Source organism: Neomonachus schauinslandi, chromosome 4 (assembly GCF_002201575.2).
Source record: "Neomonachus schauinslandi chromosome 4, ASM220157v2, whole genome shotgun sequence".
In the NCBI taxonomy this organism is placed as follows: Eukaryota; Metazoa; Chordata; class Mammalia; order Carnivora; family Phocidae; genus Neomonachus; species Neomonachus schauinslandi.
Genome location: NC_058406.1, coordinates 80,347,301 through 80,364,027, shown reverse-complemented (window position 1 = coordinate 80,364,027; position 16,727 = coordinate 80,347,301). Strand labels below are relative to the sequence as shown.

The 16,727-nt window shown below is 37.5% G+C and overlaps 1 protein-coding gene across 1 annotated transcript in view; it reads left to right on the top strand.

Moving 5' to 3' along the window:
* The window catches only part of DPYD (dihydropyrimidine dehydrogenase), a 799,188-nt gene that overhangs the window by 765,646 nt on the left and 16,815 nt on the right, over nt 1-16,727 (top strand). The window contains 1 exon segment of the mRNA XM_021690256.2: nt 11,380-11,523. Within this exon segment, the coding sequence (XP_021545931.1) occupies nt 11,380-11,523 (144 nt within the window).

Genomic DNA, 16,727 nt, shown 5'->3' with positions numbered 1-16,727 from the left:
CCTAAGGCATTGGAAGGACTATAGCTTAGGAAGTCTTTCTTTATGTTAGGCTAATATTTTGTGACATTTTTATAATGCAGAATACTCACTTCATCTTTACATTGTAAAGATGTTAAAAAAATTATACATAAATACAAATTACGTTCACTATAATAAAATAACACTTTGGTTCTGTACTGCTTTATAGTTTTCAAAATGTTTTTAAAGCTCTATTTTAATAATCTATTAGTGCCTTCCTATTTCAGACAGTTGTTGTGAAGAGCAAGTAGGCAGAATGGTCATTGTTATCTCCATTTTACACAGATGAAAACCGAGGCCCACATAGGGCAAGTGACTTGTCTTAGAGACCAAGTGTCTTAGTCTCTGTGCCTCAAAACCAGTAATCACTGTATATTGCACTGCTTTAGTGGAAGGTTCCATTTTCTCCCAAAAACCTGTAACTTTGCATACCAAATGCAACCACACGTGTGTCTATGTTTTATTCTTACTGACTTGGCAGTTTCATGTCTGGTATCATTTATATCCACTTCTAATATGCATGTGGTTGATTTTGTATGAACGTATCTCAGGTGAGTTGTAACTAAACCAAACTGTGTGAAGATAATTACAGTGCAGCGTTGGTTGTGAATGAATTCCTCAATTTATACAGATTATATTCACCTTCATTTAAAAAACTATTTTATTTATCTTAATTATTTATACAGATTTTATTATTTCATAATTAGAAAATAGAGAAGACATCTTTGGTTGTACCTTCCACCAGTAAAGCCTAAAACAGTTTATGAACTCATCCAACCTTGGGAGTTTGATAAACATTATCCATATTATTCATATTTACAGTTTAAAAAGACCTGGAACGTTCTGTAAATAGGAGGGAAAGACTTATAATTTGTGACTCAATCCAATATTTCATCCACAAACTGTGGATGTGATGTGGATAAGACTGTAGATGTGATGCCACCTGGTCATAAACTCTGAGGATTTCTTTTTTTTTTTTTTAAGATTTATCTATTTATTTTAGAGAGAGAAAGCAGGGGGGAGGGGCAGAGGGAGAGAGAGAGAGAGAGAGAGAGAATCTCAAGCAGACTCCCCACTAAGCACAGAGTCCAACGCAGGCCTCGATCCCATGACCCCAAGATCATGACCTGAGCTGAAATCGAGAGTTGGACACCTAACTGACTGAGCCACCCAGGTGCCCTGTAAACCTGAGGATTTCTAACTGTGAATTTGAAAACAAAACAAAAGATATTACTGGAAAGAACCTTATAAATTATCTGGTCTGACCCCCTCATTTTACAGATGATAAAACTGAGACCCAGAGGAGTCACTAGCTCCCATAGGTCACAAAAAGAGCTGATACCAAGGCTAAGAACAGAACACCATCTTCCAACTCTCAAGTGCTATTTCCAATATTACCTCCCCTGGAAAGATGCCTCCCATGGGGGCATTGCTTCTTGAGAATGAAGTATATTAAATTCACATTTGGCTGCTAATCATTTTCTCAACAGCTCTATGGTATTTCATTAACTGCTGCATGTAACACTCTGGCCTTTCACCTGTATTAACTTGAGCTCATTAAACTTGAGGCCAGTAATAAACAGGGACTGAACTAACACAGATATTTTGCATGGTATGTGTTCAGCATTTTTTTAAATGGTGTCTACCGTATGAAACGTTTTTCCCTTCATGGCTTATGGAATGAGTAAAAACAGGAAGCATAGATTTCAAGGAATGGGTTATATGTGTAGTATGCCTCTTTGTATCAATCAAAAATTGATTGATAAAAATTGATAAAGAGGTCTGGCATCTGGCGTTCTGGGATCTGAATCCTGGCTCTGCCATTTATGAATGGCGAGAGTTGGAATAAGTTGCTTAGCCTTTCTGAAACTGTGTTCTCATCTGTAAAAGGGAACGAGGACGATACCCAGTTCACAGGGTTGCAGTAAAGAACGGATAATGTACTCGCGTGCTTTGCAGAGGGCCCGGTGTATAGCAAAGCTCAGTTAATGTGCTGATTTTGATGAAGATGGTGCTGACAATGCAGTTCCTTCCCTCGTCGAACTTACAGTCACTTCCCACTACGGCTGTTGTTGAGGAGGCTGATGTTCCCCATGTCCTCTCCCCACTTCATCATTACTACAGAATACAAGCAAGGGTCCTCCAGAGTGCCAGGAAAGAAAAACTAATCCCAGCTTCCCCACCAACATGATTTCATGTTCATTTTGACTGAGAAGTAACTCTTTCGCAGCTTAGAGCCTCTGCGGCCATCAGTTAAACACAAGCTCTTGTGTGATTTTGATAGTGTTTGAGATTCTGACTGAGCAAGTGATGGTGAGAGAGGAGGGATCATTTGCAGCAAGATGAGCGGCAGAGAGGTAGAGAGAGAGGTCTGTCAGAGAAGGGTTCTGTGTCAGAAAGAATGAAAGCTGGATGGTTTCAGGCAGAAGTCACTGTGAGAGTAGGGGTGAAGCACCGGGCAGTGTGGGAGTGAAGATCAGTGGTGGACTGTTGGGGTCGGGGTGTGTAGCCAATATTTGTTCTCTGTTTTCCAGAGTACCATAGACTCTTAACACACACACACACAAAAATCTTATAGGTCATCTATTTAACTTTTCTGCTTCTACCAAAATCCCATCTCCAACATTCTGGATCATTATCTTCTTTCTGCCACAAACAACCTCCCTCCCGCAACCTACCCCTCTTTCCACCATCGTAGGGATCTGGTCACATATTTTCAAATAGCTGGTGTTTCCCTACACCCTAAAGAACAAATATCCAAGCTGCTTTGCCCAGAACTCAGAGCCCTCCATAGATTCCCCAGCTTTATCTCCTGCTATACCCCAGTCACATACTATATTTTTGCTCTGTAAGAATGAGCTCATCCTGTGTTTTTTTTTTTAATTTTTCATTCCTTAACTCATCCATTCCTTTATCTTTCTCATCTCTTTCCAGCACCACATACTATTTCTCCCTTTTATAATCTTTCACCACAGTTTAAATTCCTGCTTCACTAGGAAGTCTTCCTTAATCTTTTAGTTGGAATTAAGTGCTCATTTGGATCAGGGTTACATCAAACTGTTTGTGCATTTCTTCCTCTACTTATCCTATTCTCCCTGAAAACTGCCTATGGAACCCAGATGTCAGCTGAAATCACCCAGTCCCGCCCTTCTGGAAATTGCTACAAAATCCCTGGAGATTATGTTCCGTAGGTCACTTCCGGCTATAAATTCTCCCTCTCACTGAATTCTGCATCTCCCTCAATCTTACTTCTTGTTGGTTCCTATTCTTTGAGCTACATGCCAACCCAACCATGAAACTCAAGCCTATTTTGCTGATTTTCCTCCAAATTTCTCTCTAAGGCATATAAGTATGTAGGACACTTATTTAAGTGTTAAGGGTCAGAGAGGAGGATTTAGACGGTAGCAACACAAACAGCTTGAAATCGAATATGAGCTCTTCCTCTTTATTAAAGTCCTCCAGCCCTCATGCCACCAGGCTCTGCTCCCTTTCTGTCCCTTCCCTCTCCCTTCTCTTTTTGCTTTTTCTTTTTCCCTCTCCTCTCTCTTCTCCCCCTGTTTCAGAATTCTGCCTTCCTACTATGCGGTGGTTTGGCCATCTCATTGTTTTTGTTTTTCCCAAATCATGCCACAGGGCTTCACCTCCCAAACTCCAAGCTAAAGGTATTATTTTTTTTTTATTTTGGGGTTTTTATTTTTAATGTGGGAATTTATTTTTTTATTATTTTTATTTATTTTTATTTAAATTCAGTTAGCCACCTTAGTATGTCGTTAGTTTCAGATGTAGTGTTCAATAATTTATCAATTGCATATAGCACCCAGTGCTCATCACATCACGTGCCCTCCTTCATGCCCATCACCCAGTTACCCCATCCCCCACCCACCACCCCTCCAGGAACCCCCAGATTGTTTCCTAGAGTTAAGAGTCTCTCATGGTTTGTCTCCCTCACTGATGATTTCCCATTCTATTTTCCCTCCCTTCCCCTATGGTCCTCTGCACTGTTTCTTATATTCCGCATATGAGTGAAACCATGTCTTTCTCTAATTGACTTATTTTGCTCAGCACAATACCCTCCACTTCCATCCACGTCGATGTAAATGGTAAGTATTCATCCTTTCTGATGGTTGAGTAATATTCTGTTGTATGACTATACCACATCTTTATCCATTCATCTGTCGATGGACAGCTGGGCTCTTTCCACAGTTTGGCTATTGTGGACATTGCTGCTATAAACACTGGGGTGCTGGTGCCCCTTCTTTTCACTACATCTGTGTCTTTGGGGTAGATACCCAGGAGTGCAATTACTGGGTCATAGGGTAGCTCTATTTTTAACTTACTGAGGAACCTCCATACTGTTTTCCAGAGTAGCCACACCAGTTTGCATTCCCACCAACAGTGTAGGAGGGTTCCCCTTTCTCCTCATCCTTACCAACATTTGTTGTTTCCTGTCTTGTTAATTTTAGCCATTCTGACTGGTGTGAGGTGGTACCTCATAAGTTTGTTTCTTTAGAGGAACCTGATAGGCATCATTTAAATAATATTTCAGTATAAAATAATAATTTTCAGGGTGCCTGGGTGGCTCAGTTGGTTAATCATCTGCCTTCGGCTCAGGTCATGATCCCAGGTCCTGGGATCGAGCCCTGTATCAGGCTCCCTGCTCAGCGGAGAGCCTGCTTCTCTCTCCCTCTGCTGCTCCCCTTGCTTGTGTGCTCACTCTCTCTCTTCTCTGTCAAATATATAAATAAAATCTTTAAAAAAATAATAAATTTCTCACTTAGTTTCAAAGAATATGAGTCAGTCTTCCTCCCAAGGCTATAAACTGCTTTTAAAAAGAACCACCCCCAGCACCTACATGATGCTTGGCCAAAAGCAGGTCTTCCCTCCGTCATCCTCTGTTAGCATTCCACTAATGTTAAATTTTCTTCTCTTGATTGACATTCTTCCTAGCATACCTTCTGATGTGGTCCCCTTCACAGAGGAAACTGCTCGCCCTCCTGTATCTTATTAAACAGAGCACCAGGTTAGCAGTCTGCTGGCTTCCAGCACGTCTTCCAAAGTGGGCCCCTTCTTCCTCTGATGTTTCTTCCACCGGGAGGATTTTCTTCCCCTTTGCTGACCCTCACACCTCCATTTTCACCATTTGCCGACCTATCCTTCAGAACTTAGCTCAGATGTCACCTCTTCTAGGAAAGCTCTGACCCTTCATCCTGGGTTAGGTATACATTGTCATTGCATATCTAGCATTCTGTGTCACCTCTTCTGCAGACCTTGTCTCAAGGGACTGCAGTTGTGATTAACTATAGGTTCTTTAGGTCACAGATTGTCTTTTATAAATACATCTCAAGTGTCTGGCACTTTGTAAATGTTTTTGAGTTTATGAATCACAGCTGTTGTATAAGTACGGTATTTTTACTTCATATGATTTTAATGTTAAATGGACCTATTTATGTAAATTAATTTCTTTCCGAAAGTAATGTTTCAGGTTATCTGACATTTCAAAAAACCAGCTGGATTTTTAAAATACATTCAGGATATTCATTCATTCATTTGTTAAGTTTCCAAAACATCTTGTGTACCTATTGTGTGTGCTGGATCAAAAAGTAACTCTCTCGGACCTCAAGAGGGGACAGTGGAGCATAGGCCAGTAGCAATAAGGCATTGCGGCGGGTGCAGGAGTTAAAGTATGCCCACGGTGCTCTGGAGCACTGTGAGGAGCCCCTAACACTGTGGGGAGGGGAGCCAGTTAAGAAGATTACTTAGATGCTATGAAAACCAAGCTGAGACTACAATGCCAAATGGGCATGTACCAGATGGAAAAGACTGGCAGGGGCTTACCTAGCAGAGGGGATGTAGGAGCCAACATGGAAATACAGAGCATGGTACACAATGCAATATCAGCAGTTAAGGCTTATGGGAATAAATTGGCAGGCATGCACTTTACAAATAGTATTCCATTTATTGCTTATATCAACATCGTGTGTTAGATACTGTCATTCTCATTTCATTGATAAGGAAAATTAGTAGCAGAATGGTTAAGTAATTGGCTCATAGTCACACAGCTAATGAGTGTAAAACTGTGATTTTAATGCAAATTTGACTTCTAAATCAGTACCCTAACCACTATGCAAATGTTGGCTTTCTACTTTCACTGAGAAGCATGAACTGTCATTGCTTTTTGACTGATTCAGACATCAGATAGTTTATCAAAAGTTGTGCTCTTCAATTTATCAGATTAAACTAATAGTTATATTTCATTAATTTCAGAAATTTTGCATGTCCAACTCCAGTGTCCCCATTTACACCATTGGGCACCATGTAGTATATATGTAGATGGCCCTTTTCTCTTTGTCTTTTATTGTTTTCCACTGTCCGAATTTGATAATATCATGAAAAATTGCTTACTGTTATGTCAGAGATTAAGCATTACATGCCAATTACTCATGGGAAAAATCTGAGTTTCTGAATCCAAGCCATGCTAAAACAGATTTTGGAATAAAAATCAGGATCAAATGTAAGCAGTTGATTACCCTTATAATTGAGAGAAGGGAAGAAGAACAGTAACTGAATTTAGACAGAATAGAACCGAGATATCTCACCTCTGTTTCCATGCTTACATCATGCTGAGCACACAGTGGTTGAAATTAAGGTATGCTAGAAACACATTCAGAGAACCCATGTTCCCAGCCATTGCACTCCAAATTGTATATTTTAAGTATCTAAAAAGTAGTCCATTGCCTTCCTGAGTTTTTTTTTAAAGAGTAACTCTTTGAAGTTTTATTTTCTTCATTTTTTTCTCTCCAATTAATAGTCATTTGATTGAGATCGAACAGTTTTCCAAGAAGTTTGGTTTATCATTCCTTTAGATAACTGCAATCACCAGAAATACTTAATATATAATTCAATCTGACAGTACCCTTAATGTATGGCAAGGGATCCTTACAGAATTTATAACAATGATAAATGTACACATGTCATATGGAAATTATTTAACCTTTAATGTAGTACAGGACAGTTCCTGATCCAGAGCTAGGATTTGCTATTGTATTTGTTGAATAAATGGCAAAATAGAAAGAGTGTAACTAAGTCATATGTGGACATTTTTTTGTAAAAAAAAAAAAGGCAATTCTTAGATAGTTGTGAAACATATATCCCTTATATCTAACTTATTTCTTTGTTAATGTATACATTTACACATACACAATGCACACACAATTATATATATATTATACACACACATGCACACACAATTACATATATATGTGTATATATATATATTTGGATTTCAGGTTTATATTGAGTGTGATATATATATATTGTACTTAGTGTATATGTGTGTTTGTATATATATGTGTGTGTGTGTATGTATACATATATATGCATATTGCACTCAGTATAAACCTGAAATCCTTCTTTTAACTTATTACCGTTTGACTATCAAGTAATTACTTTTCTTGCTGTTATTGTTTCCAATCAGATAAGACAGTATGATTAGGAAGATAGAGTTGATCCATTATAGCACTATACACCATTGCTATTAGCCAACTTGCTGCCATTCTCATAAAAATTATGCAATTGAAACTGGAAGATACCAGTACCCGCTTCTATTAGAAACAAGAACCCTTTTCTACTTCATAATATGCTCAATTACCTTTAGATTGATCCATGAATAAATTATAATCCAAATAGACTGCTTTACCTTAAAGCTTTGCTGGCTTAAGATATCATTGTTGATTCATTATGTTGTCACTTTTCTATCGGCAATGTAATGCTTTTTATATCTGGATAGAGACAGTTTTAGTGTGAGATACTGTTATCTTTAAATGAGTAGGATTTAGCTTTTCTGGTGAGAACAAATTCATCAATGATGAATCCCTGGAGAAAGTATTGAAACAAAAATCATACCATTTCTGAGCTTTGTTCAGTTCATCAGTTACAAAGCAGCTTTTGATAGTCCTAAGGAACTTTTTTCTTTGTTTAAGGAATATAGCATGACGCTTAAAACCTCTCACTTTGAGTTACCGCAGGCTACAACTTTTTCTAAGAAAATAATGAATGAAGAGGAAAAGCTCCTGCTGCTGGCTCTGTTAGGCTCTGCTGCTTCTCCTCCTGCAATAGGAAATCAATTAACTATATGTTCAGGCAGAGATTTGAACTAAATGCTTTATTAATCATCACTGATTGCACACATACACACTGGCCAACTATGCATTCGTCTTCATTCTTTCTCCATTTTATTTTGCTTTTTGTTTGTTTCTTTCACTGGTTTTTTGGCAAGATCAGAACACAAACGTGTGCCCAAATGTAGTGTGTGTAAAGGTGGTTGTCTGGTGTAGGAGAGAATTGATCTTTGTATTTTTGGAAAACTTAACTTTTAAATATTCAGTACTCAGATATGGTAGAGGCATCTTAATACGTAACAAGGTAATTCTTTAAGAGATTTTATTTATTTTAGAGAGAGACAGAGCATGAGCATGAGCAGGGGGAGGAGCAGAGGAAGAGGGAGAGAGAATCTCAAGCAAACTCTGTCCTGAGTGCGGAGCCAGATTCATGGGGCTCGATCTCCTGACCCTGAGATCATGACCTGAGCCAAAATCAAGACTTGGTCACTTAACCAACTGAGCCCCCCAGGCTCCTCTGTAACAAAGTAATTTTTAAAAAAGCACTAAACTTTCTTATGCTAATTTGCGGAAAGCAAAATCTATGGCAGCCTTGATGTTTTGAAAGTTGGCCCTACAGCTGGCCTCTGGGACCTCCATATAGCAGGGAGAAACTACACGCTAATGAACCTATTTGATTTGGGGATGAATGGTGGAAGGTTGAGGGGACAGTTCCTGGTATCGTGTGTGGGTGTGCTTTCGATTTAAAGAAAAAGTTGGCAACAGTTTTCCTTCTTTTCCATTGATTCTTTTAACTAACACACAAAGAAAATCCTATAGGAATCTTTATGTTAAATTGAGAACTTCTCCTTAGGACTAATTAGAAAAGATTAGCACATTATAATCATAACCCTGTTAGCCATAGAAAGGCAATATAATTTAAATATGGCAAATGTGGTCAACCACTGCAAAAAAAAAAAATCAGAAAATATCAGGCTGGTAGATGTTTACTCAGGCTGTGTTCTGTTCAGCACCAAAGGATTTTCAAATATTATTATTATTGTTATTATTATTATTATTATTATTACCATCACTGGAATAATTTGAAAGTATCGTAATTTAAACTTAACTACTTTATTTCTCTCCCTTTGGATAAAGAATATTCTAAATGGGGAAAAAAATCTCCTCTGGTTTATGTTTAAAGGAAGATAGGTCAAAAAGTTCCAGGAATGATTTCTTTTGAATAACATTTATAGAACTCTTAGATGGAATTAGAGGGTGTTGAGTAGGTAAGATTCAGGGAATTGGGATAATGGTTCAGAGTTTATTGAGCTTGCCACCATGAAGGATCTGCTAGAACCAGAGGTCACTTGTTTCAACATTTAACCATTTTTGATAATCTTCAAGAATTTAAGATTAGGATTTACATGCCCTTGATATAGAAGCAAAGTGTGGAGAAAGTGATACTCTGATAAGAATTATGTCATGTGGACATGAGTTTACCACCTTATGAGGTGTTATCAGAACCCCGGGGGCATTTCCTTGGCATTACATATAATCCCTAACACCTCATCTGCCCCAGGAAAAAGTCATTTCATAAGAGGACATTTCAAACAAGCATTATCTTTTCTACATTAAAAGGGCTTACCTATCTGATAAATGTTGAGGATTTGTTTTATACTCATTGATTTGATACTTTCTAACAAGACAGCATCATGTATTTTATGGTAAAATAGATACAATATATTCTGTCCCTTCATCATATTATTTCATATTACTGAAATCATTATGTATTGTAATTTAGGAAAGCATTGAGGTATAGGGATGAAGTACATAGTTATAGTTTAATTATATATAAATAATTTGGCTTCCATTTGCTCGACTTGTTGACATAATTATAGTAAATTGAGAATGGAAGTAACAATCTTAGATTTCCACATAAATATGTTCTGCTAATATAAACTTTCAATGCCAGTTTGGCTGATTTGGAGCATGGGTGAAGTTTCGTTTACCTACCCTACTAATATCTCTAAAGGACTAGGGAACTCATTTTCCTGGGGCATTATGCAGCATGGCAGGTGGAGGCCAGTGTTTTGAAACAAGTGTGATTTTTCACCAAAGTATTTGCTAGGTCAGAGATCAGGATGACCTTGGAGTGCTGTGGTTTCCCAAGCTTCTATCAGCTAGATAAATGGGCTTTATTTTGTAGGAGAGAAAGAGAGAGAGACAGAGGGAGAGAGAGAGAGTGAGAGAGAGGAGGAAGGGTGTTTTTGCAGTCTTAGAAAAGAGACCTAGCAATTCCAGGTTATAGGCAGACATGGAACATTTGGAATTCAGTGGTGTCTATCACCGGCGTTATGTGTCAGTAAAAGTGAAGATCAAAGGTTCTAGAAGAGGGGAAAGACAAAAGTGAAGAGGAAATAATTGTGGGATAATGAATAGTATGAGGGCATATTCGTGTTAATTTGAAACCACTTAACATTTTTCCATGACACTCAGGTATCTTTCTAAATGAACTTTGTAAAGTACAGTTGAATAACCTTGAGATTTAAAGCTCCATGATGTGATTTTGAATACTGATGGAGTTTGTTTAAGCACTGTGATATTTCCTCTGCTTTTCATTTCTATTTTTGCCTCCTTCATGCAAAATAAAATTTATTTTCTGTATGGAGAAATCAATATTTTTACCATTTTGTTTTTCAGCTAGTCCAGTAAATTGCAATCAACATTAGTTACAGTCTTTAAAGAGATGTAGTAAGAATTTGAACACAATAAAATAGAGATACAGATTAGAACTTTGGCAAAGTACCTTTGCTATTGACAAAAGCATTTGTCAAGGACTTTGGCTGTGTCTATATTGTGCTGAAAACCTGATGAAGAGGAAAAAAAGCATCAATAGGTTTTACCTTCTGTCTATACGAACCAAACAAATGGTCTAACTAATAGCTATTGTTTTAAGTGAATGGATTTGGTTTACCATTGTGAACTTTAGTCCATTTAGAAATGTATTTAATTAACATTTGTATATATAATACATATATACTTGGTAAAGGTATTGCACTCTTGAGTTCTTTTTCGTAATTGGTGGAATCTGATACCTAGAGGACAAGTGATTCTCAAATAAGTGAAAAAGACCTCATTACAGTATATAAGAAACAATTTCAAAACACACATTTGTTTGTTGATAATACTTAGGTATTAATATCCCCACATTTTTCTCTCCTGTGAGCTAACACGCTTTCTTATTTGTGCATTTTCCTTTTAGAAACTGCCAAGTTTTGGACCTTATCTTGAGCAGCGCAAGGAAATCATAGCAGAGAACAAGATTAGACAGAAAGAACAAAATACAGTTTTGCCACCACTTGAGAGAAAGCATTTTATCCCCAAAAAGCCTATACCTACCATCAAGGTAAAAATTAAGTTGTATATGTACTATTTTACTGTGTAAATATACAATATAGCTCAACATAGCTTATGTGTTTATTTACTGTTTAAGTATATCATTTATTTTGTTTAAAAATACAATGAAAGTTTAAAAAAATCTGTCTGCGGTGATAGGATAGCCTCTTTTATTTATTTTATACTTTTTAGAATACTGTCAAGTATATGTTTCATGGAAATTTCTGATGTATTAAATGGGCCAGGAAATATTAAGGTGAATTCTTGTCTTCTCATAGTCATTTTGAAATTATCTTCATCTACAGTTAAATCCAAGAGATATATTAGTCATACAATACAACTAAATGATTAATATGCAACATAGTATCAATTTGATGGAACGGTGGGTGTGTTATATTTCTTGATTTTTTTTCTTGAATTTTTTATTTTGAGAGAGAGGCAGATTCACATACAGTTGTAAGAAATAATACAGAAAGGTCTTGTGTACCGTTCACTCAGTTTCCCCAATGTAAAATGTTGCAGATATCACAACCAGGATAATGACACAGATACAATCTAGTGATATTATTCAGATTTTCATTGTCCATATGTGTGCATACATGTGTGTTTACTTCTGTGCAATCCCACCACACATGTAGGTTCCTCTTTCCACTACCACAGTCGAGATCCAAGACTTCTATCACTACAAAGACCCCTCTGGTTGCCCTGTTGTAACTGCACCTACCTCCTTCCTGCCCCCCTTCCCCAAGATGGAATTGTCTTAATGAGAGAAAAGGGAGGTGTTATAGGAGTTATAGGACTCCATTCTCTCTGAAATCACCATCACTGAATGTGGTTTCAGTTACTGGAACTTATTCTTCCCGATTTAATGACAATCTACTCCTGCATTTCCATTTTCTGTTTGAAGCATCAGCTGAAAAGCTTGCTCTTAGGACCTCTCAGGGGAACTTCCCAGAAATTCATCTTTAGCTGTCAACTGGGAATTAGAACCTTAAAAATTCCCTCTACCTATGAGAGAAAAAAAGATGTGTCCTATGTCAAAAACAGTGGGGTTTACACTGGCTGCTCCAAAATTTAAGTGATTCAGAGTTCTGAAAGGAAATTGAGAAGTGGCTGAACACAAATTCTATCAGTACTTCAATGCCATAATTCCAAATAAAGTGAACACTTGGGACTTCTAACAGCATAATAGGCCCAAATACTCTCCTGAGCTGTTTCCTTTACATTATTTGTGGGCTACTAAAGGAATGTACTGGACACTGATGATAAAGAGAAGACCAGATCCTTCAGCTCTTCACAAGCCTCCACCCTCCCCATGTTTGCCTATGATTATTATATGATTTAAGTGAGTATTGCCCCACTCTGTGTCTCTTCTAAAGTAACTTGAATTAAATGTAAGATCTCATCTTTTCCTTATGTATAAAAAAATCAAAAGAAAGATATTATTTGTATTTGAAAGAAAAGAAGTGCAAGGTGATTATAAAAGCATTGACCTTTTTTAGTCTTCTGTTCCTTCAGGGAATATATTGATAACCTAGAAGCAAGACAAAAACAGAACAAAGAAAAAACCTACTAGAGTTGAATTCAAGCTGGTCGATCATAAACTCAAATAAAATATCAAACTCAGCAGAATTAAACCTAAGAAATATGAAGTCAGGAAAGTAAACATTTTTTAAAGTATCAAGGAGGGATAAGTCTTATTAAAAATAGTGCAAGTTAGGGATGCCTGAGTGGCTCAGTCAGTTAAGCATCCAACTTTTGATTTTGGCTCAGATCATGATCTCGTATTTGTGGGATCGAGCCCTGCATCAGGCTCTGCGTTCAGCAGGGAGTCTGCTTGTCCTTCTCCCTCTCTCTCAAATAAATAAATAAATAAATTCTTTAAAAATACTGTAGGCTTACATTCCTCTCCTAAGTCTCTTCATTTTAGGTTATCCAAATTAAAGTATCCCTGGTGTTACATTGCATGAGCCTCTAAACATTGTAGATACCATCTTCCCAGCATTAAAGACAATAATAGTACTAATGTACTAAAGGACTGCTATCGTAGATTTTCCCGTTGTCTAGTGGATTTTCCACTCCTTGGCTTCTCCCCAGGGTGTCATACCCATTCTGTCTGTTGTCATTTCTAGGAAGATGGTGTGCCCTGTCAAAAAACATAATGGTAGCTGATAATTGTGGGTTGAATTTTTTGTTTGATTGTTTGTTTATTTGTTTTGTTAGGGATAGCATTTTCCTTAGTTCTAAATGCAACTATCTCTTTGGAAAATGAGGAATTACATTTGTTAAAACAATGACTGCTCACTTTATCTTGCTTTCTATAAGGCTTTCTATAGAGTCAGGGGAGCATATGCTTTAGAGAAAGAAGGAAGATGCAGAGATCTGTTCCTGTCCCCAGAGAAATCCCCAGTTTCAGATGACTCCTGATTTCTAGAGCCATGACGTTGTGTGTGTGTGTGCATGTATGATTGTATTTTTAATTAGACCAGTTCTCCTCTAATAAATCCACATTTACTCCCATCCTGGTACGATTTCCCAGAGTAGGAGAGGAAGTTCATCTCCTCGAAGCACCCAGGGAAATATGTGGCAACCAGCAGCTCTAATGTGCCTCTGCTGTTCCAAGCGCTATACATGTTATATCTCATCTACTCTTCACAGTACCTGGGATAGGTACTATCTTTATATTCATTTTCCAGATGAGAAAACTGAGGAACAATGAAAATTAAACAATTTGGTCAAGTCACATAGTAATCAGTGATAGAATGGGGGATGGGAATGAAATTGAGAATTGCTGGCTTACGAGATTCAAAAGACTGACTCATAATAGGAACTACAAAAGTTTGGATCCATCCTAGAAAATGTATGGAATATACCTAGAGATAGGCCATGGAAGATGAAGACATCAACATGGAATAATGAGAACATTTAGTAAGGGAATTTTAACACATGGGTTTTGTCACAGTCGTACTACTCATTACTTGATTTGGAGCAAATATCAAACAAGAAAACTGTAAAATGAGACTCCTGGGCAAAGTTAAATTCTTCTCTCCAACATTCTATAGTTTCATTTGTTTGGGGGTTTTTTTTTGTAATGTTAAAAGTGCAAAGATTAATATGAAAATTACACATAATCTTGTGTAACCACTATGAAAATTTAGATTTATAAAATTCTAGCCCTTTTTTATATCTAAATATAATGTATTAAAATAAACACAGAATAGTTTTACATTTGCTACATAAAAACTTCACAATAATTTATATATCACTTTTACATAGAAATAATCGTTTCATAGTATTTTATAATATGAACTTATTATTAACTTTTTAAAAAGTAACTTATTAGAGCCCAGAGGCCACTGTGCTGCTCCTGGAGAGAAGGCAGGCAAGCAGTGCAGAGGCAGACAGTGTGGAAACAGTGATCGGAAAAACACTTGGGACACCTGCAGTAAACACCTGCAGTAAACAGCAGGTGTAAACAGTAAACAGTAAACAGAACCACCTGCAGTAAACAGCACAGGTCCAATGCTGGCTGCTAACCTACTCGCACCAGGTCCCATACCCCTGTGCTCTGGCAGTACTGCCCATCTTGGTCAAGTCCCAGCATGGCGGCCCCTTCCCCAGAAGACCAGCAGAAATTCCTATCCATACCACGTCTCCCGACCAGAGAGTTTTGCAGGGCTTCAGTTCTAATGGAAGTAATATCAGGTCTCATTTAACAAGCAGACCAGAGCACACCTAGTTATAACTCCCCAACTCTGGCCAAGGGCCAAACACTGTCCACTGCAGACAAGGGAAGCCTCTGCAGATGACTGGCCTAAAGGATAGAGCAGCCAAAACACAGCCACAGAGTGCACACAGCACACACCAGAGACACTGCCTGAAGCGCCAGGCCCTAGATACCATATGACCTCTTCTTCATAAAGCCATTACTCTCAGGAGCAGAAACATAATGGGCTTTTCCAACACACAGATGAAGGCAGAGACTTGGACAAAAATGCCAAGATGGAGGGATCCATCCTAAATGAAACAACTTGATAAGGTAATGGCCAGAGACCTAATTGAAACAGACATAATATGCCTGATGGAGAATTTAAAGCAATAATCACAAAGATACTTGCTGGGCTTGAGAAAAGAATGAAGGACTTCAGGGACTCCCTTACTGCAGAGGTAAAAGAGTTAAAAAAACAATCAAATGAAAAATGCAGTAACTGAGATTCAGAACAGACTGGATGCAATGAACACAAAAATGGAAGAAGCAGAGGAATGAATAGGTGATATAGAAGATAAAATAATGAAGCTGAACAGAGGAGAGAAAGAAGAATTGTGGAACACAAGAATAAATTTAGGGAACTCAGTGACTCCATCAAATGTAATAACGTTTGTATTATAGAAGTCCCAGAAAAAGAAGAGAGAGAAAAGGGGGCAGAAAATTTATTTGAGGAAATAATGCCTGAAAAGTTCCCTAATCAGGGAGAGGAAACAGACATCTAGATCCAGGAGGCACAGAGAACTCCCATCAACTACAAAAGCAGGCCAACACCAAGACATATTGTAATTAAATTTGCAAAACATAGCAATAAAGAAAAAAATCTTAAAAGAAGGAAGACAGAAGAGAAGAAGTTCCTAACTTACAAGGGAAGACACAGTTAACAGCAGATCTCTCCACAGAAACTTGGTAGGCCAGAAGAAAGTGCCATGATATATTCAACGTGCTGAATGGGAAAAATCTGCAGCTATGACTATTCTATCTAGTGAGGCTATTATTTACAATAGAAGGAGAGAGAAAAAGTTTCCTAGACAAATAATAACTAAAGGAGTTCATGACCACTAAACCAGCCCTGCAAGAAATATTAAAGGTGACTCTTGGAGTGCAAAGGAGAGACCAAAAGTGACAAAGACAAGAAAGGAACAGACAAAATTTCCAGAACCAATGACAAAACAAGTAATAAAATGGCACTAAATACTTATCTATCATTAGTTACTGTAAATGAACTAAATACTCTAATCAAAAGACACAGGTTGTCAGGACGGATTAAAAACAAACAAACAAACAAACAAGACCCATCTAAATGCTGCCTACAAGAGACTCATTTTAGACCTAAAGACACCTGGAGACTGAAAGTGAGGGGATGGAGAAATATTTATCATGTAAATGTCATGTCAAAAGAAAGAGTAGCCATACTTACATCAAACTAGATTTTAAGCCAAAGATTG